At 41.7% G+C, this 23,908-nt stretch overlaps 1 protein-coding gene across 3 annotated transcripts in view; it reads left to right on the top strand.

Annotated features, from left to right (window-relative positions):
- The first annotated feature begins 5,484 nt into the window (after positions 1–5,484).
- The window catches only part of RASA1 (RAS p21 protein activator 1), a 61,724-nt gene continuing 43,300 nt past the window's right edge, over positions 5,485–23,908 (top strand). For 2 of the 3 annotated variants that reach the window (XM_054184554.1, XM_054184553.1), the window contains exons 1-2: positions 5,485–5,924; positions 22,419–22,568. In XM_054184554.1, the coding sequence (XP_054040529.1) occupies positions 5,491–5,924; positions 22,419–22,568 (584 nt within the window). In that variant the 5' untranslated portion in view covers positions 5,485–5,490. Of the gene's footprint in view, positions 5,925–21,984; positions 22,148–22,418; positions 22,569–23,908 lie in introns of those variants that run through there. The other variant, XM_054184555.1, reaches the window with a different exon arrangement.

The following is a 23,908-nucleotide window of genomic DNA, read 5'->3' as shown; positions in this document are numbered from 1 at the left end:
CCGTAAAAAGCTGTAGCAAGGGGCATCTGTGAGCGCGCATTTTCTCAGACGCCTACAGAAATGACAGAAAAGTATTTGGCCACAGGAAAATACAAGTAAGTAGAACAATCCGAGTATCCCAATGCAGTACACCATTGCTTTTGCTCTACACAATTTAATTTTTCTGCACTCTTATGCTATGTGTACTTTTAATGGCACTGGCCTTTACAGGCACATTTTCATGGCACTTGGTTAGGATTTGTGGAAAGAAACATTGCCTACTTAGTCACTGCAGAAGGTCTGAAAGGCCCTTCGTTTTGAAGGTCTGAAAGAAAAAAAAATTGGGTACTGACTTACCAGGCAAAGGGCAACAGCAAACAAAGCTTCTGACTCTCTGTTAGTACAAGCCAAGGTGTGGCCAGGAGGCTGTGCAACGCCTACAAACAGAGTGCTACTGAATGCTGTTTTCTTGCTTAAAATGTTTGCTTCTGAATAATTCACTCGCTGATACACTGTACGACCTAAGATGACTACTCACTCAGATGAATAAAGTATGTTTCCATCGGCACGTCACAAAACACCATGCTAAACTTCAGGAAAACAGTAAATAGTCTAAAAGTAGAAATGTCTCAAACAAAAATACAGTAGAAAATACACAGTATTTTGAAAATTCATTGATAATGTGGTAATAATTAGAATAAAATGTACACTGACGTCAGTGTAACACACTCAAAAAAAAATTGATTTTTTTAAAAGTCAACAGTAAAATAATTATTCTTTGATTGAACTACTAAGCTCTGCACAACATTTAAATGGTATGGTACAGAAACTGCATGCTTTCTAATTCTCAAGAAAACTGCCACGCAACAGGTTCTGAGCAAATCTGTCAGGACGTACAAATGAAAAAGGAAGGTAAAGCATTTCCATCGATGTTCATGACTGGAACAACTGGGTTGAAGTATGGCCAGACTCAGATCAGCAAGGGAAAAGATTTTCCAAAAAGAAAAGATTTTTGAGCCTCAATGTTTTAACTAACATAAGGCTTCAGACTCAAAGATGTGTCGTGCTGAGGCTGAGTATCAAGTGGTAACATCAAGTTGTTTCTGAGAGGAAGAAGATTTCCTGCGTGCACTACGGCCTCGTGAAAAGGGACCGAAATAGCACATCTATTTACTCCAGTAAACCCATGAAATATGCAAAATTAGAGGGGGAAGAAAAAAAAAGACTCCTTTTCCAGATGTAACCTGAAGTGAGACAAGCGAAGACCTCTGCCTCTATGTAATGGTGCTGTTCTAAAATTGAAAAGAGAAAGCGAACAATTACAGGCAAAGCCATTTTGGAAGGCAGACAAAAGAAACCAAGAGAAAGTATCACATACTGATAAAAACCGATTACCTCAAGGTAGTTGTGCACACATATTTTTGCATCTGCTTAAGTGACAAAATTAAAGGTAGTGATTCAGTAGTAATTTCTTTATGAATTTTTAAGTCGTACACATACTGACTCTTAACATAGGATAAAATTTCTGTCAGTATGGGGATTATTGTCTTTTATTTGGGTTTAATTCACCTCCAGCTTACACGTTTAACTGAAAGTATATCAAAGTACATGAGAACAAAAAGAGTAGGGACAAAATGTTACGAAAGAGTTCGGAGTTTGCAAGACATCATTTCTAACGTGATAAAAATGTACTTGAAAATCAATAGTAATCAGGAAGTCACTAAATAAAAATAACATTTGAAAACTGTTGATCTTTCGAAGTGAAGGGAAAGATTTTAAAAATAGCTTATCATTAATGATCTATTCAGAGATTTGATACAAACAAAATGCAAACAAAAGTTTCTAATTTGTACCACGAACATGGGAGACTTGACAGCACAGACCCAAAATTAAATATGCAAACAGCGATGATCACTGTTCAATGATTACCTTACAATAATCAGTCTGGGAGCACAGCTTTATTCAATAAAAATAAAAGAAAATACAAATATGATGGAAGAAAGGATTTAAATTACAGGAAATAAAGTTCTTGCCCAGACTCTGACCACCTTTCCACCACCCCAGCAGTATGTGTGGCCTCCCACAGGGTTATAAGATCTACGCAGGTGGGAAGACTTAGCACTCACTCTGTAGCTGTTTATTATATAGCTGCAGGAGCACAAGGGGAAGCGCTGGAATAGTTGGAGCATTCCGGGTTCCTCATTACAGGAAGGCTGCTGTATCACTCCATCCTGCGACAGAAAGATGGAAAATTCCCCTGCTGCTATTTGTTTCTGAGACGGGATAACACCTTTGGAAAAGGGGAAACTAACTGCCCTCAGGTAAAGGAGAGAAGCAGGTTTTTTGCTGAAATAAGGAATGAACGTGAAGGTTACATGGTGTTTGTATCCATGATCCAAGCAGCACATTCTCTATAAATAACTGAAATACTGTGTCATTTACTTTGTGTGGCTGTTCATCCTTATAAGCATTAATGTTTAACAGCTTTCAAACATTGTAAAAAAACTAATTAATCCTCTGACACATATGTGAAATAGCTTCTTACTTCACCGATGGAGAAAGTGTGGCCTGATTCAAGTGACTTGCCCAAGGCCATGCAAATCAGTGACAAACCCAGCCCGAAAACTTGATTCTTAATCACAAAGTCAGCTGCGTGGAACATCCTCACCACTGTCACCATTCTTAAGGTACATATTATCGTGTTAGTAATGTGTTCAAAGGCCTCAATGCCATTGTAATTCACCGGCCGCTACACTGGAAGATAGAACTTCGGATGCCAAAGTCTTTGCAGTATGAACTAGATCTATGAAGGACACTTGTCACTATTAATAAAATAACAGCAATTATGGCTGAATCCACTCCACACGAGTGAATTGAGCGTTGGTGCTCAACTGGTACACACTGGTACGTGACTCCAGATGGGAGCTCTCCTGGTCTCCACAGTGGGGTGGCTGCACACTGGCCACCAGCCGGGAAGGATGCTTGCCCTACCTCTGCTGGCGAGCAACACCCAGCTGGTGGTTCGCTCACAGGCACGGCAGGAAGGCTGCTGCGCCCTGGGCCCTTCTGATAATCGTGTTCAAGCGCTGGGGAACACTCCATCTTATTTACGAGCACAGGCACAGACTGTGTTAGTCCTCCACAGGCAGGATCCTGTGCGAAGAATTTTGTTTACCATAAATCAAACAACGAACAGGTAGTTTTAATAGACTTCAATGTGTCAGACTCAGTTTTGGTCTTTAAATTAGGTGTGAAAAAATAATAATCTAACCATGCTGTGACATTTCAATACTAGACCAAGGGTAAGGGATACCAGGCCCAATAGCCAGCAGAGAAGAAAATCCCATATATCCCCAGATTCACCATCCCCCAAACTGACTCAAGGAAAAAAGCAAATTGTCTTTTCGGACAATCTCACCTAACACCATCCACACAGCAGGGACGAAGGACTCACTGTCCTAGCATCTTTTATACCAGGGACTTCAGAAAAAGGTGTATTTGCAAATGCACAAGAAGTATCCCAAGAAAAATATCATTACACTTGTTCCTCATCCAAACACATTCACGTAAATAAAGCTGCATGAGGGCTTGTATAACGGGAGTCAACTTAAGAAAGAGGAGATGCAGGGCCGTGTGTGTTACCCACAGCACCAAGTGGCTTGGGACAGACAACTTTGCCTGCAAAATGAACAGAAACGGCATGTCAGGGGCAGCCGTGCAGCAGCTCAGTTGAACTTACCAGAAACCCTCTTTCTGTGGAACCCTTGTCAAATTTGAAATGTCCCTCCCCAAAATAAATCTCCCGGGCGCAGCCACATCCCCCTCTCCTGCAGGAAATTTTTGGCACAGCTGTCCTCCCAGTCCCCGTGCACCCATACGCATGCTGCTGCCCTGGAAGGCACTTAGAAAAGCCTGCCTCATAATAGGAATTTTATAAATATTTACACTACATTTCTATATTTAGGCATATCACTGCTACAATAGCAAAAAGGCTGTTAAAATACTTTTATTTAGAAATCTGTGAGGGAAAGCAAACAGCAGTAAACAGAAACCCACAGAGACAGCAGGCTACATTATTTGAAATTACGTTTATAATACTAAAGCACAGAAATGCGAAATGAAGAGTTGTAAGAGATTGCTGTTGAAGCTGTGATTTCTTCAACAGAAGAACAGCAGGGCACGAATGTGTTACAATGCCGTAAACCCAGGGCTAAGCTTCTCCCTTCACTGACGCCAGGCACAAACCCAGCGTAACTCCCCGGATCCTAGTGGTGTAACTGGAAGCCAACTCTGCCTGTAGAAGGCAAGATACGAAGCTTCATTTCAGCAGATAAAAAGAGGTCGGCTGGGGAGCTGTGAAAGTGGGAGCACTAGTTTGTTTTGGTGGCCTCGGGAAAAATTCATTTAATACTTTTGGGTAATGCAAAGCTTTGAAAACCTGAATGTTTGGATGCCTTCTGAGAACTCTGGAGAGACATGCAAGTGTCAACGTGCTGCTATTTGTCAGCTTTTAACGAATGGCGGGTAAAAAAAAAAATAAAAAAAAATAAAGATATCTATGTGTTATATCGCCTGGTAAAGTTTGTCGCACAATGCCTTCTTGACGGCAGAGGTACTTACATGACAGGTGAACCCCATGTGCCAGGCAAAACTCACTGAAGTTGGCAGAATTATTAACGACAAAGGTAGGGCTGGGGGCGTGAGAGCTTGCCGGCTTGAATAATAATGAAAAAAAAAAAAAAAAGTACAATTTCAGGAAAGTGCAGAATAAATACCTTTTTAGTAGCCATGGTGCAAGATAAACAGTATCTTGTAGACTGCAGGATGCGGTTTTTTTATTCGAAATGGTAGAAGAGCAGGTCTTTGCGACAATATACACGGGCAAGGGTCCTTTTAAAGTCGATTTCTGAGGAAACCGACCCCAGAGAGCAGCTCGGCCGCCCCGTGTGAGGGCAGCCGGGCCTAAACCCGCTGAATATCGGCCGCAGGCGGCTTCCCGCCCCGCGGCCCTCGCCCCAGCCCCGACCGGCCTCCCCCGCCCCGGGCAGGCCCCACCTGCGCCCCGGGGTCCGCCAGCGGCCGATCCCCCGCCCCGGGGTCTCCGGGGGGGCCTCCCCGGCCTGCCCACCCGCGCACGCGTGTCCGTGTGTGTGAAGGGAAGGGGGGAAGGCTGGCGCGCAGGCGCGGTGCGGCGCGGCCCGTCTGGCTCCCGCGCCTCGCCGGGCCGGCCGGCGGGAGGGAGGGAGGCGGGGTGAGGTCGCCGCAGCCGCCGCTCCGCTGGCGGCCGCCGCCGTGGCCCTGCGGAGCTGCGCTGCGCGCCCAGCCCCCGCCCAGCCGGGTATTGTTCACAGCCCGTCTCCGCCGGGGAAGTTTTGCCCTCGTCCCGGCTCCGCTCCCCGCCGGGGCGGGGCGGGGGGGGGGGGGCCGGGGCCCCTTTGTCGCCACCTCCCCGGCGTGCGGCGGCGGCCGGCGGAGGGGGGCCCGGGGTGGGGGGGGGGGGCGAGGCTCAACATGATGGCGGCCGAGGCCGGGTGTGAGGAGGGCGGCTCGGTTACCTCAGCCGGGGCGACGGGAGCCGGCGGCGGCGTGGAGCCGGGGCAGTACCCCACCGTGTGCCGGGGCAGGGCGCCGGGGCCGCAGGGCCCCTTCTCAGATGGCTCCGGCAGCCCCGGCGGCGGCAGCAGCCCGGGCGCCGGCCCCTCGGGTGGCCCGGCTTTGTGCTCGGTGCTGGGGCTCCTGGAGCTGGGCGCGGGGCCTGCCCCTCCGGCGGCGGCGGGACCCGAGGCGGCCCGGGCGACCGATCTCGCCGCCTTCCCTCCGCTGCCGCCGCCGCCGCCCCCCTTGTCCGGTGGACTGGGCACTGTGGATGAAGGCGACTCGCTGGACGGGCCGGAGTACGAAGAGGAGGAGGTGGCCATCCCGCTCAACGCGCCCCCCACCAACCAGTGAGTAGCCGCCGCCCCGCCGGGGCCCGCCACGCCCGGCCGCTCCCCCCGTTCCTTCCCCACCGGCCTCCCGGGGGGGTGGCCGGGGGGGAGTAGTGGGGGGGGGACCCGCAGCGGCGGGCCGCCACCTTTGCCCGGTGGAAAGTGTGTGTGGAAGCCCCGCAGAAGTTTCGCGGGCCCCCCACCGCCGTTCCCTCCCCCGCCAGGTTCCCCGGTTCCGCTCCAGCAGGAAGGCTGCTCCGCCGGGAGAGCGCCCGGTCGCGGCAGCCCCGGGGCGGCCTGGGGGGCAGCGCTCCTCCGCCTGCTTTCCTCCCTCCTTCTTCCCTTCCTTCCTTCCCTTCCTCCTTCCTTCCCTCTTCCCGGGCGATCAGCGGTAGGAGGGAGGCGAAGTTCCCCTTCCCCTGAAAGCGTTACTCCGGTCATAACTGGGGTCAGTTCCTGGGGAAGAAGGGCAGAGCAGAATTAGTTGGGGCTTGGGTTTTTTTTGCTGTTGGGTTTTTTTTTTTTTCGTAAGTTTTCACAGCCGTACCGTAGTCTGCCAGGAAGGGTGAGCTGTTCCGGTTGTGGTTTAACTACCTGTTGGGGAGACTTTTCCAATCTCCGGTAGTGCTGTGGTCTTTCTCAGTGTAGCCATAAACTACTTTTTTTTTTTTTTAAATGTTAAATAAAAGCTAACAAAAATGCTGCCCAGGGTATAAAGTAATTTCTATGCCGTATTGTCATTTAGTATTGTGTTGCTTTCTGCTAAAAATATTTGTAGTATTTAGCTTTTCCATTTCATATACAACCATAGCTAAAGTAATGTGCACGTGTTTGGTCTTTTTTTTTAACTTTAGGCAGTCTTGAAACGTTTATTTAAAATGAATTAAAATTAATTCTGTACTTTATAGTGTTAGCAGAGAGGTTATTTTTATAAATAGAATCACAGAATAATAGAATGGTTTGGACTGGAAGGGACCTTTAAAGGCCATGTAGTCCACCCCCCTGCCATGAGCCGGGACATCTCCAACTAGATCAGGTTGCTCAGAGCCCTGCCCAGCCTGACCTGGGATGTTTCCAGGGATGGGGCATCTCCCACCTCTCTGGGCAACCAGGGCCAGTGTCTCACCATCCTCATTGTAAAAAATACCTTCCTTATACCTAGTCTGAATCTGCCTTCTTACAGTTTAAAACCATTACCCCTTGTCCTAAATAATGTCTAACTGCTTTGCTGCCCAACCAATTTAAAATAAAGTTGTTTTTAATTAGGCTATGTTTGGAGAGAAAAAAAGAAACTGTAAACCTGCAGTTAGGTTTCATTATACTTATCCATCCATTAGGTTAATCAGGATTCCTGCAGTGCTGGTAATAGAAAGAATCTTGCACCAGAGGCAGACCAGTTCTGTGTTTATACTGTGTGAAATATAAGGTCAGATAATGATACATACAGTTTGTGTAATTAGTAAGTAGTCTAAACAAAACCTTTGGATTTAACTGTAGAAAGTCTGCAGGTTTACATAAAGCACTTGCAAGGCTTGTATTAGAACAGAAAATAGCCCTCGAGGAGGTACCTTGCTCTCCCCCAAATGAAATTGGCTTCCAAGGCTTAAATTACTTTCATTGGTATCTAGAAATATGTTGTTCCTGAAGTTACAGTGAGTATAGTTGACAGTTCTGGCTTTCGAGGTACAAGGTGGCAGAAATATTCAAGATATAGGTCAGAAAGTTAATCTGAAACCCCTCTAAATTAGTGTTCCTTTTTACATTCTGTCATAACTGCACTGTCAGAAACTTAACTTCTGCTCTATTTCAGGTACTTTCAAGATTTCAGGAGCCATTGTAGTTGCAAGGAGGACATAAAATGTATCATAGGATTTCTTTTAAATTAATGTCTGTAGCCTTGACAAGTTTCCTAGTCATCCTTTATTCTTTTAATTTCTGGACTTCTTATGGAAGTTTGTAAACATTAAGGCCTTGTTTTGTGAAGACAGTGTTTGAATAGTGTTGAACTTGTAGACTTCCCTAACAGCCTAGAAATAGGATTAGGTGGATTTGACAAAAGAATAAGGAGGGAAATGGAAGCACATAAAAGCAAAGTTACTTCTTCAGTGTTGTCTGCCAAGCTGATGAGATACAGAATTATGCTCTTCTGGTTTTCTCTCTGAAAGATCAGACTGCTGCTTCTGTTAAATTCCTCAGAGAACTGAGGAAAAAGCCAAAAAGCAAGCTTTTATGAAATATTTTTAGAAAGTGGGGTAATTATTTGTGAATAATCACCGTTCGATTCTAAATAATTATTATTACATCAACAGTTCTGAGTGGATTTTGCAGCCAGAATGTTGTCTTGTGGGTCATGTGCAAGCATCATGGTTAACTCTCATGAAAGAGGATGTCAGATTTCTGACAAGGAGTACATGCTAGGGGAAAAGGCCTTGATTTTGTTTCGGTTGACAAGGCTACTTACCTTATTCAGGCAAAGGACCAGGGCATAGCTCTGTAGTTAAACGCTCTTCTCTTCAAGATTCTTTAATGTGGAAACATCTGAGAAATAAAACACACTTAAAAATTAGATTCAGAAGTCCATACCTCCATATATTTATCCTTTTTCTTTGTAATTGTGTCCACGTTGTGTGACTTTTCCATTAAAAAAATTTAAGTTGGCTGATTAAAATAATTAGAAGCCTTTTTCCCTTTCATTCATCTCTTACCTATTTTATACAGCGTCAGTTTTTACCATTCCCGGTTAAGTCATTTAAATTTGCCATATGTCGATAGTAAATTGTATCCTTTCGGTCCTGCTGTTTTATTTTGGAAGTGCCCTTTCTTTGTAGTAAGACCATCTGCTTCAATGGAGTTGAATTCTTGGTTTGTTACCAAAGATCAATATTATCTATCTTTAGTCTTTAGGAGCAGTAATTGATCTTGCAATTTAAACTCGGATTAAATTTCTCCAGTTGAATGTGATTACAAAACTGCAGTTCCATTTGTTTAAATATCACTGCCAGCTCCACCCTTCCCCACTTCCTTCTAATTCATTCAGTTTTTGTAGGAGGCATGCAGGGTTGGTTTGATGGATAATTCCAGGATTCAGTCAAATGGTTTTGTTTCTTTGTCTTAATTGCTTACAATATATTATGTGTACATCAGAAAATTAAGAGTGCTCTTTGCTCCTGGCCTTGCTTTATGTGATACAGAATTACTGTTCTCCTGCATAAGAATGAAGAGGCATTACTTCTTTCGTAACAGCTACGATTCACTAGGCTTCTTTGCCTTCCCATGGACATGCATCACGCTTCAGGATTTACGGAATGGCTGATTACTGACTCCAAACAAAAATACCTGGTAAAAGTTGCTGCTGGTGTTTCTAAGTTCATACTCCAATCGCAGATTAGACTTATAAGTGTAAAAGAAAAAGGCTTATAAGTACTAAATAAAATGGAGCTTTCTGCATAAGCTTTGAAAAAATTTTCTGACGTTTTCATCTCCTAACTTGTTTTGCAAATTTAAAAAAAAAAAAAAAAAAACAAAATACAAACCAAACATAATCTGAGTGAGTTCCCAGTTTGCAAGTGTTAGGCTGTAAAAGTGTTACAGACCAAACTTTTTTTTAAACATGAATTAGTTTTTAAATACCATGTAGTTGACATTCTGTCTTTCACAGTAACTAACCTGAAGAGATGGGAAGTGAAGCACATGCAAGTTTTGCACTTCCCATCAGGATGCTGTAAATATAGTTTATTCGAGGTAGTCAGGATGTGTTGGTCTTTGCTAGCAAGCACCTAATATACTTGATTTCCTCTCCTCTTTTCCACATACGTAAGGAAAAGGGGAATATGTCTTCTCTTAGTGTGTTTTTTTTGTTTGGTTGTTTTTTTTTTTAATTTTCTAGCAGTGGGAGGAGATTGTTAGCATGTAACAGGTTCTCTTTATTCACAAACTCAAAATCCCCAAGTAGGGTTGTTTTTTATCTTCTTTAATCTGGAGTGAAACTGACTTAAGGCTTTTCTATTCTGTGTGCGTGTGTGTGGTTTTTCATTTTTCTGGAGCACAGCAGTAGCATGTTGATATTGTAGCTTAATGCTAGGTGGGAGGCACAGGATGCTAGAATGGGCAACTCAGTGTTTGTTTTTGTCATTTTTTTTCCTGTGCTTTCAACCCCACCTGCTAAGCTCACTGACAGAGGCTGAAATAGTCTAAGAAAATGCCTTCAGATTTAATGAATTAATACTATTTAATTCGGTTGTAAACAAGCGGTATGTGGAATAGTTCAGTTATTTATGTGTTTGATTAAAAATCTTAGTTGACAAAATTATTTTAGGTCGTAATGTTGCATTAAGGTGGCAGAAGCCATTCCAGTATATTCAGCAAAACTGACATTTTCATACGGTGTTTTTTGAGCAGTGATTATCAGTTTGAAATGGAAGTCAGTTGAAATTGAAAGCTATCAATCATACAAAATGAAATAGGCTGTCAAAATACCATCTGGTTAAGACAGATCTTAGCCAAAGCAGATGTATTCTTACAGTCACTCTTGGTGCCTGTTGGGGCAACTTAACAGTGAGAAAAAGAGCTGAAGATAGAGAGATGGATAGAGAAATATTAAATATGCATGGATTGCATAAAAGTAGAACATTTTTCTGCCTGAGTGTAGTGTGAAGTTCTAGTTTCTTCACGTCAGTGTTGAAGGTGGCAAGTCCAGAGTTTTGCAGCATTTGTTTATTTCAGTAACTCATGAAAAGGAATTTTTTTCTGAAAAATGGCGGAGGACTTTTTTCCATACTGATGAATGAATCTGAAAACTGCAGGGAAATAGTATTGGCATGTTCAGTTAGGTACTGTATAAACACAGAAAGTGCGTGGTGTAACTTGATTCTAGTGTATGAGGTTTCTTTTCTGTTTAACAATTAATATGGTCAGCAGGTAAACTTTTCTTTTTTAGGTAATGAATTTCTTTACTAATTCCTGTTCTCTACTGAAGGGAAACACCTTACTTTTCTAAAGTTGATGAGTATTGTACTGGTTTGGCCACTTAAGAAATAGGGCTGAATATAAATCTGGTTTTAGTTCTGGCTGAGTGTGTGGTGTTGGAAGTGCTGTTTTAAATGAATGGTTAAAAGCAGCAGGTCAAAATCGTACCTAGCCATATATAGGAAGTGAAGCAGTAAGCAAGCTGAGTATGTTAGGTACATATATAAATTAAAGTTTCAGATGAAGAAAACCAGAAGTAGAACAGCATTTGGTGCCGGAAAAAGTTTGAGGAGGATTTTTCAGTATTTAAGTCAATATTTCTAGTTAACATCAGATGATGTCATGTTGTTTAAACAGTGAGTAGAGTCTCTTGACCTGCACTTTATCTAGATTTTTATTTTGTGTGTATATTGACTCCCAGAACTTTAGTGTGGGACTTACGCACTTCATCTACTGGCCTGCTCTATTGGGAAGCATAATCTTGTACCGTGTTTCTTCACCTTTTCTTGCCTTAATGTTTTGCAGCTGCGGAGTGGGGAAGAACAAAAATTTTACCAGTGGAGACATGGGGCTCCTCAATGTAGGACCCCATCTGTTGATTCAGCTAATAGGACTCCCATAGTAGTTTTCCAGTTTCTCACTTATCTTTCTTTCTCCTTTAAGAAAACAAAACAAAAAAAAAATCGTGGTATTTGTGTCGCTGGTAGGCACAGCAGGAGGGAGGAGAAGGTATCTTGTTTAACATTCTCGTTGTGCTGCATAGGAGTATTGCAGTGAAATGATTCTGTGTTCCTCTGGAGTTTGGTCAGTATCAATAAAATGTTACCAGTGCGTGACAAGTTTTATATACTATGTAAAGACTGCAGGCAGTATTTTGTATTTTTATTTTTATATATAATATGTGCTCTATCACTCTGGAGCAGATGACAGTTTCTGTTCTTGCATGAGTCTATCTCTGAGTTATGGTTTGTGTTGAAGGTGGTGAGGAGCAGTCAGCATGGATTTATGAAGGGGAAATCATGCTTAACCAACCTAACAGCCTTCCACAATGAGGTCATTGTTTTGGAGAGAAAGGGGGAGAGTTTACCTCAACTTTAGTAAGGCTTTTGACACCATCTCCCAGAGTCTCCTCATAGACAAGCTGGCAGTGTACAGGTTAGATAAATGGACAGTGAGGTGGATTGAAAACCGGCCCAAGTGCTGGCTCCAGAAGGTGGTGATCAGCAGCACAAAGTCCAGGTGGAGGCAAGTCACTGGTGGTGTTCCCCAGAGTGTACCCGGGGGCCAGTGCTGTTTAACATTTTGATTAATGACCTGGATGCTGGGACAGAGTGCACCCTTAGCAAGTTCGCAGACAATGCAAAACTGAGAGGAGTGTCTGAAATACCAAGTGGGTGCGCTGCCATGCAGAGTGACCTGTGCAGGCTGGAGAATTAGCTGCGAGGGATCTCGTGAAGTTCAACAAAGGAAATGCAAAGCTCTGGCAGAGGGGAGGAATAACCCCAAGCACCCGATCGGGGCTGACCAGCTGGACAGCAGTTCTGCACAGAAGGACATCAGTTTGTCAGTGGACAAAGCCAGCAATGCACCCCCATGTCAAAGAAGGCTACCAGTATCTTGGTCTGCATCGGGAGGACCATTGCCAGCAGCTGAAGGAGGGTGATCCTTCAACACTGGTGAGACACGTGTGTTCAGTGCTGGGCTTGCCAGTACAAGAGAGGCGTGGGCTTACTGAAGTGGGGCCGGTACAGGGCCACGAAGATGATGAAGGAACTGGATCATCTGTCAGATGAGGAGTGGCTGAGAGAGCTGGGACTGTTCAGCCTGGAGAAGAGGAGGCTGTGTTGGGTCTTATCCATGTGTATAAATATTTGATGTGAGCAAGAGGCAATGGAAACAAATTAAAAACCCTGAAATTCCATCTGAATATGAAAAAGTTCCTGTTTTTTATGGTGGGGGTGGTCAAACAGTAGCAGAAGTTGCCTGAAGAGGTTGCGGAATGTCGATTGTTGAAGATGTTTATTACCCAACCAAACACGTCCCTGAACAACCAGCTGTAGCTAACCCTGCTTGAGCGGGGTGGTGGGGGAATGCTGAACTGGATGATCCCCAGCGGTCACTTCCAACTTAAGTGATTCTGTATATGTGTAAACATGCTGTTCGTAGTTGAGGATCAGTGTTGTAGACAGGAATAATGTCAGAGGCAGCAGCTAATGGGGAAAACTTTAAAGGAAAAATACAGGAAATCCTTAGATTGGTAAACATATCATTATTTTCTATGTTGGCAGATCTTGTAATTTCTGCTGTAAAAGCTCAAGAATTTTCCTTTTTAAAAAAATAAATTTTTCTAAGGTAGCTAACGGTGCTGCTTAAATATTTAATAAATTTGCTTGGAATATCTACCTTTTCCTTCTAAGACATGTTTTTATTAAAATGATTAATACGTGCAAATTAATATATACAGACCAATGTTGCTAAATTAACTTGAAAGCTCCATTCATATTTCAGGAATGGAGTATCGAGGTCTCCGGGACACTTAGTGTACCCAGTCAGTGTTCTGGTAAGTTAGCAATATCTGTTAAGATTCTTGTGATGATCATGCCCTAAAAAAAAGTAGTTTTCGTCTTCAGGTTTTGGTATTTTCAGCTGCTTCTCAGGCCAACTTCATACCAAATCAGTTCTTTTTGTTAGATTTTCTTTTTTTGTTAAACTTAAATAGTAATAGTCATTCATTCTCAAGTGCTAATTTATTTTTTTGTAAGTGTACAGTTTCATCAGAGTTGGAATCTATAGAATCATAGAACCATAAAACAGCACAGGTGGGAGGGACCTTGAAAGATCATCTGGTCCAACCTTTTGTGGGAAGGGGAGCGTAGCTGAGATTATCTAGCACCCTGTCCAACCGCATCTTCAAAACCTCCAGTGAGGTTTTCCTCTCTCCCTGGGGAGGTTGTTCTGATAATGATTTTTCTAACTGTAAAAAAATTTTAACTACTGTAATTCTGTGATGAGGTCTCCCCAAGCCTTCTCCAGGTGGAAGAGGCCTGACTCAGTCTTTCCTCACAGGGCAGGTTCTCCAGCCCTCTCATCATCTCATGGCCCTCCTCTGGACTGTCTCCAGTCTGTCCACATCTTGAATTGTGGGGACCAGAAGAGGACACAGTACTCTATATGCGACCTGACCACTGGGTAGAGTGGGATGATCACGTCGCTATATCTCTGCTAGCAGTGGTCCTGCAGATGCAGACCAGGATCCAAACTGCCTTTGTTGCTGCAGCAGCACACTGCTGACTCAGGTTCATCTTGTCCACCAGGACCCCTAGGTCCCCCTCAACAAGGCTCAACGCCCTCAACCGCCCCCCAGCCACACAGATCCCAGCCTGGACTGCGCTCTTTTGTTATTCTGATTCAGATGCAGGACCTTGCACTTGTCTTTGCTAAACTTCATACTGTTCTTACTAGCCCATTCTTCCAGCCTGCCCAGGTCTCTCTGCATGTCTACCTCACCTTCCATTTTGGTGTCATCGGCAAACTTGGTGCTTTCAATCTCATTACCCAGCTCATTCGTGAAGATGGTGAACACCACGGGGCCCAATGTCGATCTCCGGGGGACCCCATTTGTGACAGGCTGCCTGCCAGAGTACAGACCACTGATCACCACGCTCTGAACGGCCCGTGAGCCAATTTCCTACCGATCTTGCAGACCACCCATCCAGTCTGTTTGTCCGGTTAATGTTAGTGTTGAGATGTTAGTGGTATGTAATTGTATTTGAAGAAGTTGAATATGTAACTGCATGGGAATATTTAAAACGTTAACAGTTTTCTGTTAACGATTACTGTCATTGGCTCAGCAGGGGTGGATATATGATTTTCTTATTAATAGCTACTTACAGATACTTGGACAGGGGTTTCTTCTGTGAACTTCCCCATGCAGAGTACGCTGCTTTTTTTTTCCAGAGTAGTTTCCAGAAACCACCTAGGTTTAGCCAACCCTTGATAATCAACTCAGGAACTATATGGTTTTTCTAAAATGTTGGTCTCTTTTTATTATTTTAAGTCCACCTCTTGCTTTCCATAAAATTATGCATATGTATGTAAATGTTCACCTGTATGTAGGACATGCACGAAAGGATATTCTGCTTGAGGCTTACTCATTGGGTTTTGTATGGTTATTTTATAGATAAATTGCATCATCTTTCTCTAAAATTTGAGAGTAACCATAAATCAAACAATTATTCATATTGCCCTCTGTTAGTAGAGTAACACTGGAGACATTACAAGATTCAAGCTTGGATACTTGCTTAATCCAAAAGATTAAGTAATTGCTTGGATTGTCTTTTTCAAACCACATATTTTCCCCAGACTTTTTCTTGCATAGATTTTTGTGCTTTCTAAGCATCTGTGGAGAAATTTTCTTTTTGTTCTTTCCACTCCTTGGCAATAAAAGGGATGCTACAGAAAAGTCCTTATTCCTCCAAAAGCAAAATGTGACCAAGCCTCTATACTAATCATCTTGTTCTATATTCATGTCTAGAAACAGGGTTGTTTTTTTATTTTCTTGTACACACAATTCTTTAACATCACGCTGTTGGATTTGTTGTGTATGGATTATGCTCTCTAGGTTGTATTCCCCCACTGTTTTTCCGAGTGCATGTGGGAGGTATTGGACGTCTTTTAATTCAGGCATTGTACCTATCTTTTGGTTTGTAGTGTATAACTGTCAGGGTTTTCTCCTTATAGAAGCAGTTCTCTCTCCATGGGTGCAATGCACCTCTCTGAGAGGCATTCCAGCTTGCCAGGGGTGGTGAGAGTGGAGCACAAAACGGAACCCTGTGCTTGGTTAGAGAGGGTGAGGCGCGAGGAGGAAGAGGAAGGTGAAGGAGCCTCTGGTACATGTAATGAAGGTAATGGCAGAGAAGATGAACAACATCTTAGAAATTCCTTAATTATCGCCAAAGAGTATCTGCTGATTTGTGTAGCAGTATTAACATTGTTTCTGTAGTAGTTAACTCTTGGTTCAAACCGAAAAAGGAGTATTTTGGATCTGAGGGCAAAAGTAGGAAGCCTGTAAAAATGGGAGGTTTCTTACTAAAAACTTTAATGAGTTCCAGAATTCCCTTCCTAAGCTGATCCTTCAGTGAGAAAGTGCAAGCTCTTTCAAGAGCTATTTTTCAGCCAGTTTAGTTATACTTTACCTGCTTATTGGTGGCATTTGCAAAAATTAGATAGGCAATCAGTCTTCTTTTCAGTAAATATGTATCAGGTAGGTTTGGAAGAAATCTTTTGGCTATATTATGCTGTTGTCAATCTCTGTCTCTTTTAAAGCTTATAGCATTTTTTTTTACAGCAACTGAAACTTTTAGGACCTTTCTTTCCTTAGTGAACGTATTTAAATGTATTCCTCTTTGACTGTATGCTTATCTCGCTCTTTCATCTTTGCATAATCTTTTTTGTAAGATGTACTGAGGTTTTTGGTCTGTCTGTTTTGTTCTAGCCCAGAGTTGATGTAGACTCTGCTGAAAGCGTTTTAATGGCTTCTTTTGGAGGTGCGTGCAAGTCCTGCGGTTAACAGGTTGGCACAGCTGGTGTACTGAGGAGTCTCCATGATAGACACTTTCCACGTTAGTTGGCTGGTTCCTGGTCTCAAAGTGAGCCGTGGTGGTTCAGTTTCCCACATGCTGTTCCTATGGGGTTTTGGAACAGTAAAATGAGAAAAGCAGAATTATTCTTCATTAGGCTTACATGGGTATGCTTGTCTGCATTGTACTGACTCTTAGAAAAACGCATAGGGATGGAAAAGGGATAAAAACCCCTCTCTCTCTCCCTTTCCTAGAATAGTGTGTAACACTTATTTTCATGCATTCTGGACAAAGAACACTTACTTGGCTCTGAGTTATTTTCAGTTCTTTTTTCATTATCTTAAAGGTGCATCCAGTGTAGTAGTTGATACATATTTGCAGAGCTTTTTCTGGCAGGAAGTTCTTTGATGTGGAGAGCTGCAAAGAGTTGGTCAAAAATTGCGAAGTACTGAATAGTAACTAACAAGACAGAAGGAGGATGTGAATTTAGTAAAGTCTGAGTGAAACTTAATTTAAGCTCTACAAATAATGTGCATAAAGGAAGTAATGCAGCCTTACAAATCTTAGCAGAGGTGGGGGATAAATTGTTAAAAGGCAGAGTCTGGTTAAAAATGGTAAAACTGAGAATGCATTTTAGGCTGAGAGAAGCTGTAAGACTGAAACAAAACTTGAACAGTGAGTAGGAGCATCAAGTCTTCAGACGGAAAGTTTGAGCAGGGGTGGTTGGTGTTAAGCAGAAACGAGTAAGAATACAGGATATTTTTTGCTGCTTTTTTTTTCCCCTCCTCTGTCTTCAGGAAACGGTACTTGAGATTTCTTCGTGCCATTTGAAATTGAGGATTTTGTCGGTTCAAGGTAATCACCTCTGCTCTCTTTTGCTTCTAGCGGGAACAGAGCTCATCTAGCCTCAGCCAGTGATAACAAGAATCTGTAACGTGTCGAAGGTACTACATCAGTGGCTGAACTGATAGGAGGGGAGCTCTGACCATGACTCCTAGAAGTTCTCTGTTCGTATGGGTTTTGTTGAAGCAGCAGGGTATGACTAAGAAGAGCTTTGAGTGAACTGGTTACGGCATTTGAGCACTGTTTTTTCTGTGCACCGTAACTTTTTTCTAGACGGAGATAGAGAGGTCTGCAGCTGTTACTGACATCTACATTTGTACTAAGTTTGTGAAAAACACTTTTACTCCACTTCGGCACTTTCTCCTGTGTTCCCTCCTCCCTAGCCTACTGTGTTCCTAAGGAAAAATTGTAGCGTACTGGAACAGCAGAATCCTTTAGTGGAACAGCAAAGCTTCGTAATATTTGCTTTTCCCACGTGTAAAAAGGAAATATGTAAATAAAAGGATTTGGTTGAACAATGTGACATGCTTCCACACACAATAGCAGCTGCCTGCTTCCAGATGGTAAATCCACCATCTGCTGCCCCTTTGTGAACAGCCAGTGCCTTCCACGGACCTTGTGGTGTGTTCATGTTGGAGGCCAGAAGTCCTGCTACCGCACTGTGAGCTTGCTGAGGGATGCGATGTAGTTGCATTCCTGCCCACAGTAGAAAGTTTTAGCTTGGCCTAATGAGGCTGGTGTGACTGGGTGTCTGGTACCCAGTAGCTTCCATGGAGTGGGGGAAAATTGAGGAACTCTTGTTTGTGAGGCAGAGGTAACAGCCCTAACTGCAGCGCAGCTCACTGCATGAGGTTTATGACTTGGCCTATTGCTGTCAGCTGGGACCATCCTCCTGCACAGCTGTATGTTGCTTCTGTGGATGTATAAGCTGTTTGTGATACTGTTGTGTCTGCATTCTGTCTGTTTGCTGTAATTAAGGTTGTGATACATAGGGTTGGAGTTTCGAACATGCTGCTTTTGATTTAAACTGGCAGATGGGAGTATTTTCTTGCACAGCTTCTGACTGGTTTGTGGAACATGGAAGCCTATTACTGGTATTCTCTTAGAAGCAAAATAAAGGTCACAATTTAGGTATCAAGTTTACAAGTTTGTAACAGCAGTTAACGGGGTTGTTATGGAAACAACCACTTAAATTGAGATCTATAGTTGGTAAGACAATTTATCATTGAATCACTCCATAACATTCTGTTGCAAGGCTACTTGTGTTTTCTCTTTTAATGCATCTCCTAATAGCTATTGTATTGTCAGGGCACTAGCTGTGATTTGGAATGTCATTTAATTATGTTTGTTTAAAACACTGTGAAAATAGTGGATTGTCAGCATTGAAAAATTTGCAGAGTTATAGAAATACAGAAGTGTTTCTACGTAGGACCCGGCAAGTAAGCAGAGGTGACTGACTAGAAATGATAGTGATCTTGTCTTTGGCAGTGATGGAGGATGCACATGTAAGTCGTAGTGAGTTACGGTTTTGAGCGCATGCATTTGATAAAACACAGCCACAGGGACAGCATTATATTTACGAACAGCTAGGCGGGTTTTTTATTTTATACCCTCCTATCCAAACCTCATGAGACTCGTAGTGCACTGTAGGTAGGATTCCCTTTTACATCTGTTCAATAGCTGTATAGGAGGCAAATCAAGATATTTGGTTAAGTGTTGCTTCTAACTGTGAGTGCATTAAACTTGAAGCTGTTAAAAAGTTGTTGATCTTGACCTATAAAACTCAAAATGGCGCAGAGCCTCCGAAGATGGAAAGGTAGTTTTCTTGATATATTTTTGCAGAAACACTGAACTCAAGCTTTTTTGAGATACCTGACTGGGGGTTAAAGCCAGAGGATCTAGGATTTATTTTATTTGAGAATTTGTGATAGCCTGGTCCTATCCTTTAGAGTGGTATGCAGTATGCACTCTTTTTTCTCTTATGAAATTACAACGAGTAGGGCAGGTTCTGTAGTTCAGTTGTTTCTGTTGTACCTTCTTTGGGTACCACTGAGTGTTGGGCGGATCTTCCTTTCTAACTGATTATACAGCATAAATCATCTTAACATTTTTCATTGGTATGAATTTGTGCTCGGTACATTAGCTAATGTTCACAGAAAAATTGATCTATAGATGTATTTGAAAGCAAAAGAAAAAAATCCTACAACCTTTTAACAGAAGCATTAAAAAAAGATAATGCCACTCCTTAATTGAGCACTTGATATTCTTAAATAAGATTGAGTACTGCAATTTTGTAAAATAGTCTACAATTTGCTATCAAACTACTTGAAGATAATGATGCAGAGTTGCTGAGTGCATCTTCATATCATATTGAAAACAGGTGATAGCTGGATGAAATACAAGATGCATTTCTAAAAATGAAGTCTTTCAACGCTTACACTGTGTATTGCTTGAATAATGTGGTTTTGTCTAGTGATGAAACTGCTCTCTGGAAAAATGCAGTTATTTCTTGACAAGCATTTTGCATATTCTAATGGTATCTTAAAAGCTGGTACTTAAGTGTGTATCCTATTTTTTGAAGATGTGTGCTATCTACAGAGGCTTCCTGAGGATATTACTTGAGCTGTTTCCTCATTGCTCAATATTGACTGTTTTACTGCCATTTGTATCTTTATATCAGTCGGTAGTTAAGTTCAGTGTTAATACTTATTTCTGTTGCTAGTGGTATAGAGTAGTTTGTACATTACATTAATACATAGCAAGCTGTAAAACAGTGTATTTTCTAGGAGCTGTTAATATTTCAAATATGTGCTCAGTGGCACTGCATTTAATTGCACTCAGAAGTTGACTACATGTTTGTTTTTTTTTTTTTTTGGAAAACCTTTTCTGAAATGGTGGAGTAAATAATTTTTAACCCTGCTTCTACTTTACCAGGTAATAAATGTCTGCTATTAGGCTTGATATAAAACTGGGAGAGAATATATATATAGCCCATTCAGTGTTACAGGACGTGATCTCCAATATGTGGGATATACCAATGTGTGTGTGCGTATATATATACACACATATATATCTACCTATATATATATATCTATATATATATATAGCTGTCATCGGCAAGGAGGGTGTCCTCTTTGTTCAAAGTTTCTGGTCTTAAAATTGAACACCCACATTTGTGCTATGGTCATAAGAAATCCTGGTCCCTTACAGAAAAGTTGAATGTTTTGTTTCCAAGTAATCCTGCCTTTTTATTTTCCTAGTATATTTTTTATTAGTAATTTGCAGTCTTATTAACACTCACACCTTCCCCATTTGAAAAGCGCGCCTTTGGCATTGTAAGGCAATGTGTCTCTAAGTAGAGTTAAGATTATTTTTCTCAACTGAGTGATAAATAGGAACAAATAAAAGCTTAGTGAACCTATTGTTAGTTTAAAATAGGCTTCATGGAATGTTGGTTTCAAAGAATTTCTTGATCAGGAAAGTTTCTTGTGTCTCTGTGTAGTTTCTTACTTGGTGAAAGTCCGCAAAGCCCAGTTAATTGTGACGTGCTGGGAATGAACAAACTTGGGTTTCATCCACGCTGTGCACGAAGCAGAATATTTCATTCCAGGTACTTCAAAATAGATGGTTTTGTTTCATTTCCTAAAGTGACCCCCCGCAGACTGTCTTTGAGCGACAGGTTTCTGTCTGGGAGGCTGTGTGGTGCTGGGATGGGATGAGAGAGGATCTCGCTAACCGACCTCGGCCGGCAGCAGCATGGGCACAGCAGTACTTTTTCTGGTTTAGCTTGTTTTGATGCGGGTGAGGAGGAGAAGCAAAGAAGAGCTACGCTAGCAGGCACGCAGCTTTGCCAGGGTAACAGTGTCTACGCTGGTGCTGCTTCTGCTGGTATACGTGACGCTTACCGGTTTGGTCTATCTGATTTTCATTCTGATAAAAGCTCTCAAAACTTTTACTTCTATTTTGTCGGGAAAAAAAATGCTTCTGGTCAGATTTTATCAACAGCCCAGCTGTTCTTTTTTTTTTTTAACTGTAATTTGTGCAATTTTTTGGTATTCTTGCATGTATTAGTTCAAAAGGTCATTTACATATCTCTTCCAAAATGCATTTTTGTGGCTCTTGCAGGACATATTTGAACTGTTAGAATTAAAAAGGCAAGTGGACTGAAGTGGTAAATGACTTAAATTGTCTCAAACAGTGCCTGTATGGAAGCTGATGTTTTCTTGAGTGTAGAAATTAAAGGTTGAACTAAGCATAGTTAGTTGATGGAGGCAGAGCTAATAAATTATTACAGTATGTAGCTCCAGAACATGCCGTGGCTTTGTGAAGGTGATGAGAACAATGCTTGGCTTTATATTTGAATGGTGCTCTCCTTTGCTACTCTTTTTTTTTTTTTTTTTTTAAAAAAAAAACAAAAACGAACTAGTACTTGATCATTTGGAGTAGGAGGAGTGTTCTGACAAAAGCTATGTAAATAAACTGAGGTAAGGCAAATGAATGCTTGATAGTAACAGTCTTAACCTTTACTTTAGACTGAAGTGTTCCTTGGTCATATTTTGCAGCCTGTGATTTGCTACGCATCTGCACCTGCTTTTAATTGATCGGGTATGCGTTGTGATTAGGAACGACTGTTTTGGGGCTGGGTGTCTGGTGACTGCTGTTGCTCCAACTCAGCGCAGGCTTTGCTACAGCAGAGAAACAGGTTCTTACAATTCACTTCTCAATTTATGCTTTTGGAAAATCCCGCCTGAACTGAAGCCTGGGTAGGCTTAAAATGCAGCAGTCTTCCAAGTCAGATCAGTCACATCCTGGTTCTGTTTATTTAAAATAAGCAAATTAGGGAGGAGAGAAAAGGTAATGATATGGATAGAGCCTCCACCTCTTGGTATGGTTTGTTGGGAGATGTAGGTTATCTGAAAAACTATACTATCTTTAAAAATTTTGTTCATTGGAAATAAGTAAACTGGGAGGTTGAACATGGGAAGATGTGATAACTTTGAAACATAGGTTTGGAGTTAGTTACAACAGTTTTGACTGAAAGCTTTTGTTAATTTCATAAGTCTATTCTGTGAGAATAAACACAAAACTCAAGTTCTAAGGACACCCATTGTTACTCTTTTTTCAGGTGGTATCATGGAAAACTTGACAGAACAATTGCAGAAGAACGTCTTCGACAAGCGGGAAAACCTGGAAGTTACCTTATTCGAGAAAGTGATCGGAGACCAGGTTCATTTGTGCTTTCATTCCTTAGTAAAACAAATGTCAATCATTTTAGGTGAGAATTAAATGTTTTATTTCAAAATACTGTAATATGGTTATTTTTTGTTTTAGAGCACAATACACTACAAACAGAAAACAATCATTGTATTGTAATTGAATATTTTTGACTCTTAATTCTTCCATGGTACAGCTTTTAACTTGTGTTTAATTGTTTTAAAATATGCTGCTTAAAAATTGCTTTATAGGCTAAAGAACAAAAATGCAAGGAAACCAACGATACCTAGATAGACAAACTTGTCTAAAGTGGTTGTGAATAGACTTAAAGCAACATGCAGGTTTCAGCAGTCAGTGAAGGAGATTGTTTTGGCTCTGTTCTGTAGTAGCCATTGTAGGTCACAGGACATACATAAAGTGCTCTCACATGTGGTTGCTTCCTTAATTTTGAGGGAACCACCCCCAAAAACCCAAAAAACAAGAAGAAACAAAGAGACCACACATTTAATAATCCGAAGGTTTACTAGAAACAGTTTTTAGTATGTGTTAGAATTAATTGTTCTAAATAGAAGTAGCTCTTCATCCAAAGTTGTAACTAGGATTATTTTACCATGGCCAAACTGTGTAGATTAGTAAATTCATTTATTCTTAAGTGTAAATGAGATGGATTCTGAGAACAGCTTAAATGTTAGTCAGCAAGTGAAGTGCCGCAGTGTAATGTTCATCTTTACGAAATAGCAAAGCAAATGTTTCTCCACAAGTAAAAGAAATCTTTATCAGTCGTCTTGATAACAGCAAACAAGTTCAAAGCAAATTTTTCAACTTCTGAAAGTGGGAATTAACCAGAATACCAACATTTGAGCACTATGTGCATGGTTTGCAAATGTTGGGAGTTTCTGGTTGCATCTGCTGTGTGACAAAGTATGCTTCAGAAGTCCTGCCCTGCCATTGACATGAAGGCATAATTCTCTTAAGTGCAGACAATATAGCACATAAATAGTATCTCTTGTTCACATCTTGCCATCTGAGCTATCAATTTCAGCTTCTCAGCTATACTGGTACTCGTTTGGGAACTGGTTACTGTGAAGCAGTGGCAGAAAAGTAAACTATGCTAATACTTGCTTTCTAGTGCTGTTTTAGTCCCGGATTATTTTTAATAACTTCTCCTTTTGAAGCCGGTATCAGGCCATTGTCTATTGGTTCATGCCCACCATCAAAGTGTTTCTGGCATCCCAGGTAGAAAACAGTCTAATGATTTCCAATTCCCTAAGGAAAGGGTCCTTAATGATGTTTTCAAACCTTAAAGAATCTTTCATTCTGAGATCCGTAAATCACACAAAGATAAATATCCAAGGGGAATTAATTTGTTAGTTAATACTGTTCTTCAGAGATTGGACGGGT

Source organism: Rissa tridactyla, chromosome Z (genome assembly GCF_028500815.1).
Source record: "Rissa tridactyla isolate bRisTri1 chromosome Z, bRisTri1.patW.cur.20221130, whole genome shotgun sequence".
Classification (NCBI taxonomy): domain Eukaryota; kingdom Metazoa; phylum Chordata; class Aves; order Charadriiformes; family Laridae; genus Rissa; species Rissa tridactyla.
Note: the sequence above shows the minus strand (reverse complement) of the source record. Positions and strands in the feature narration are given on the sequence as shown.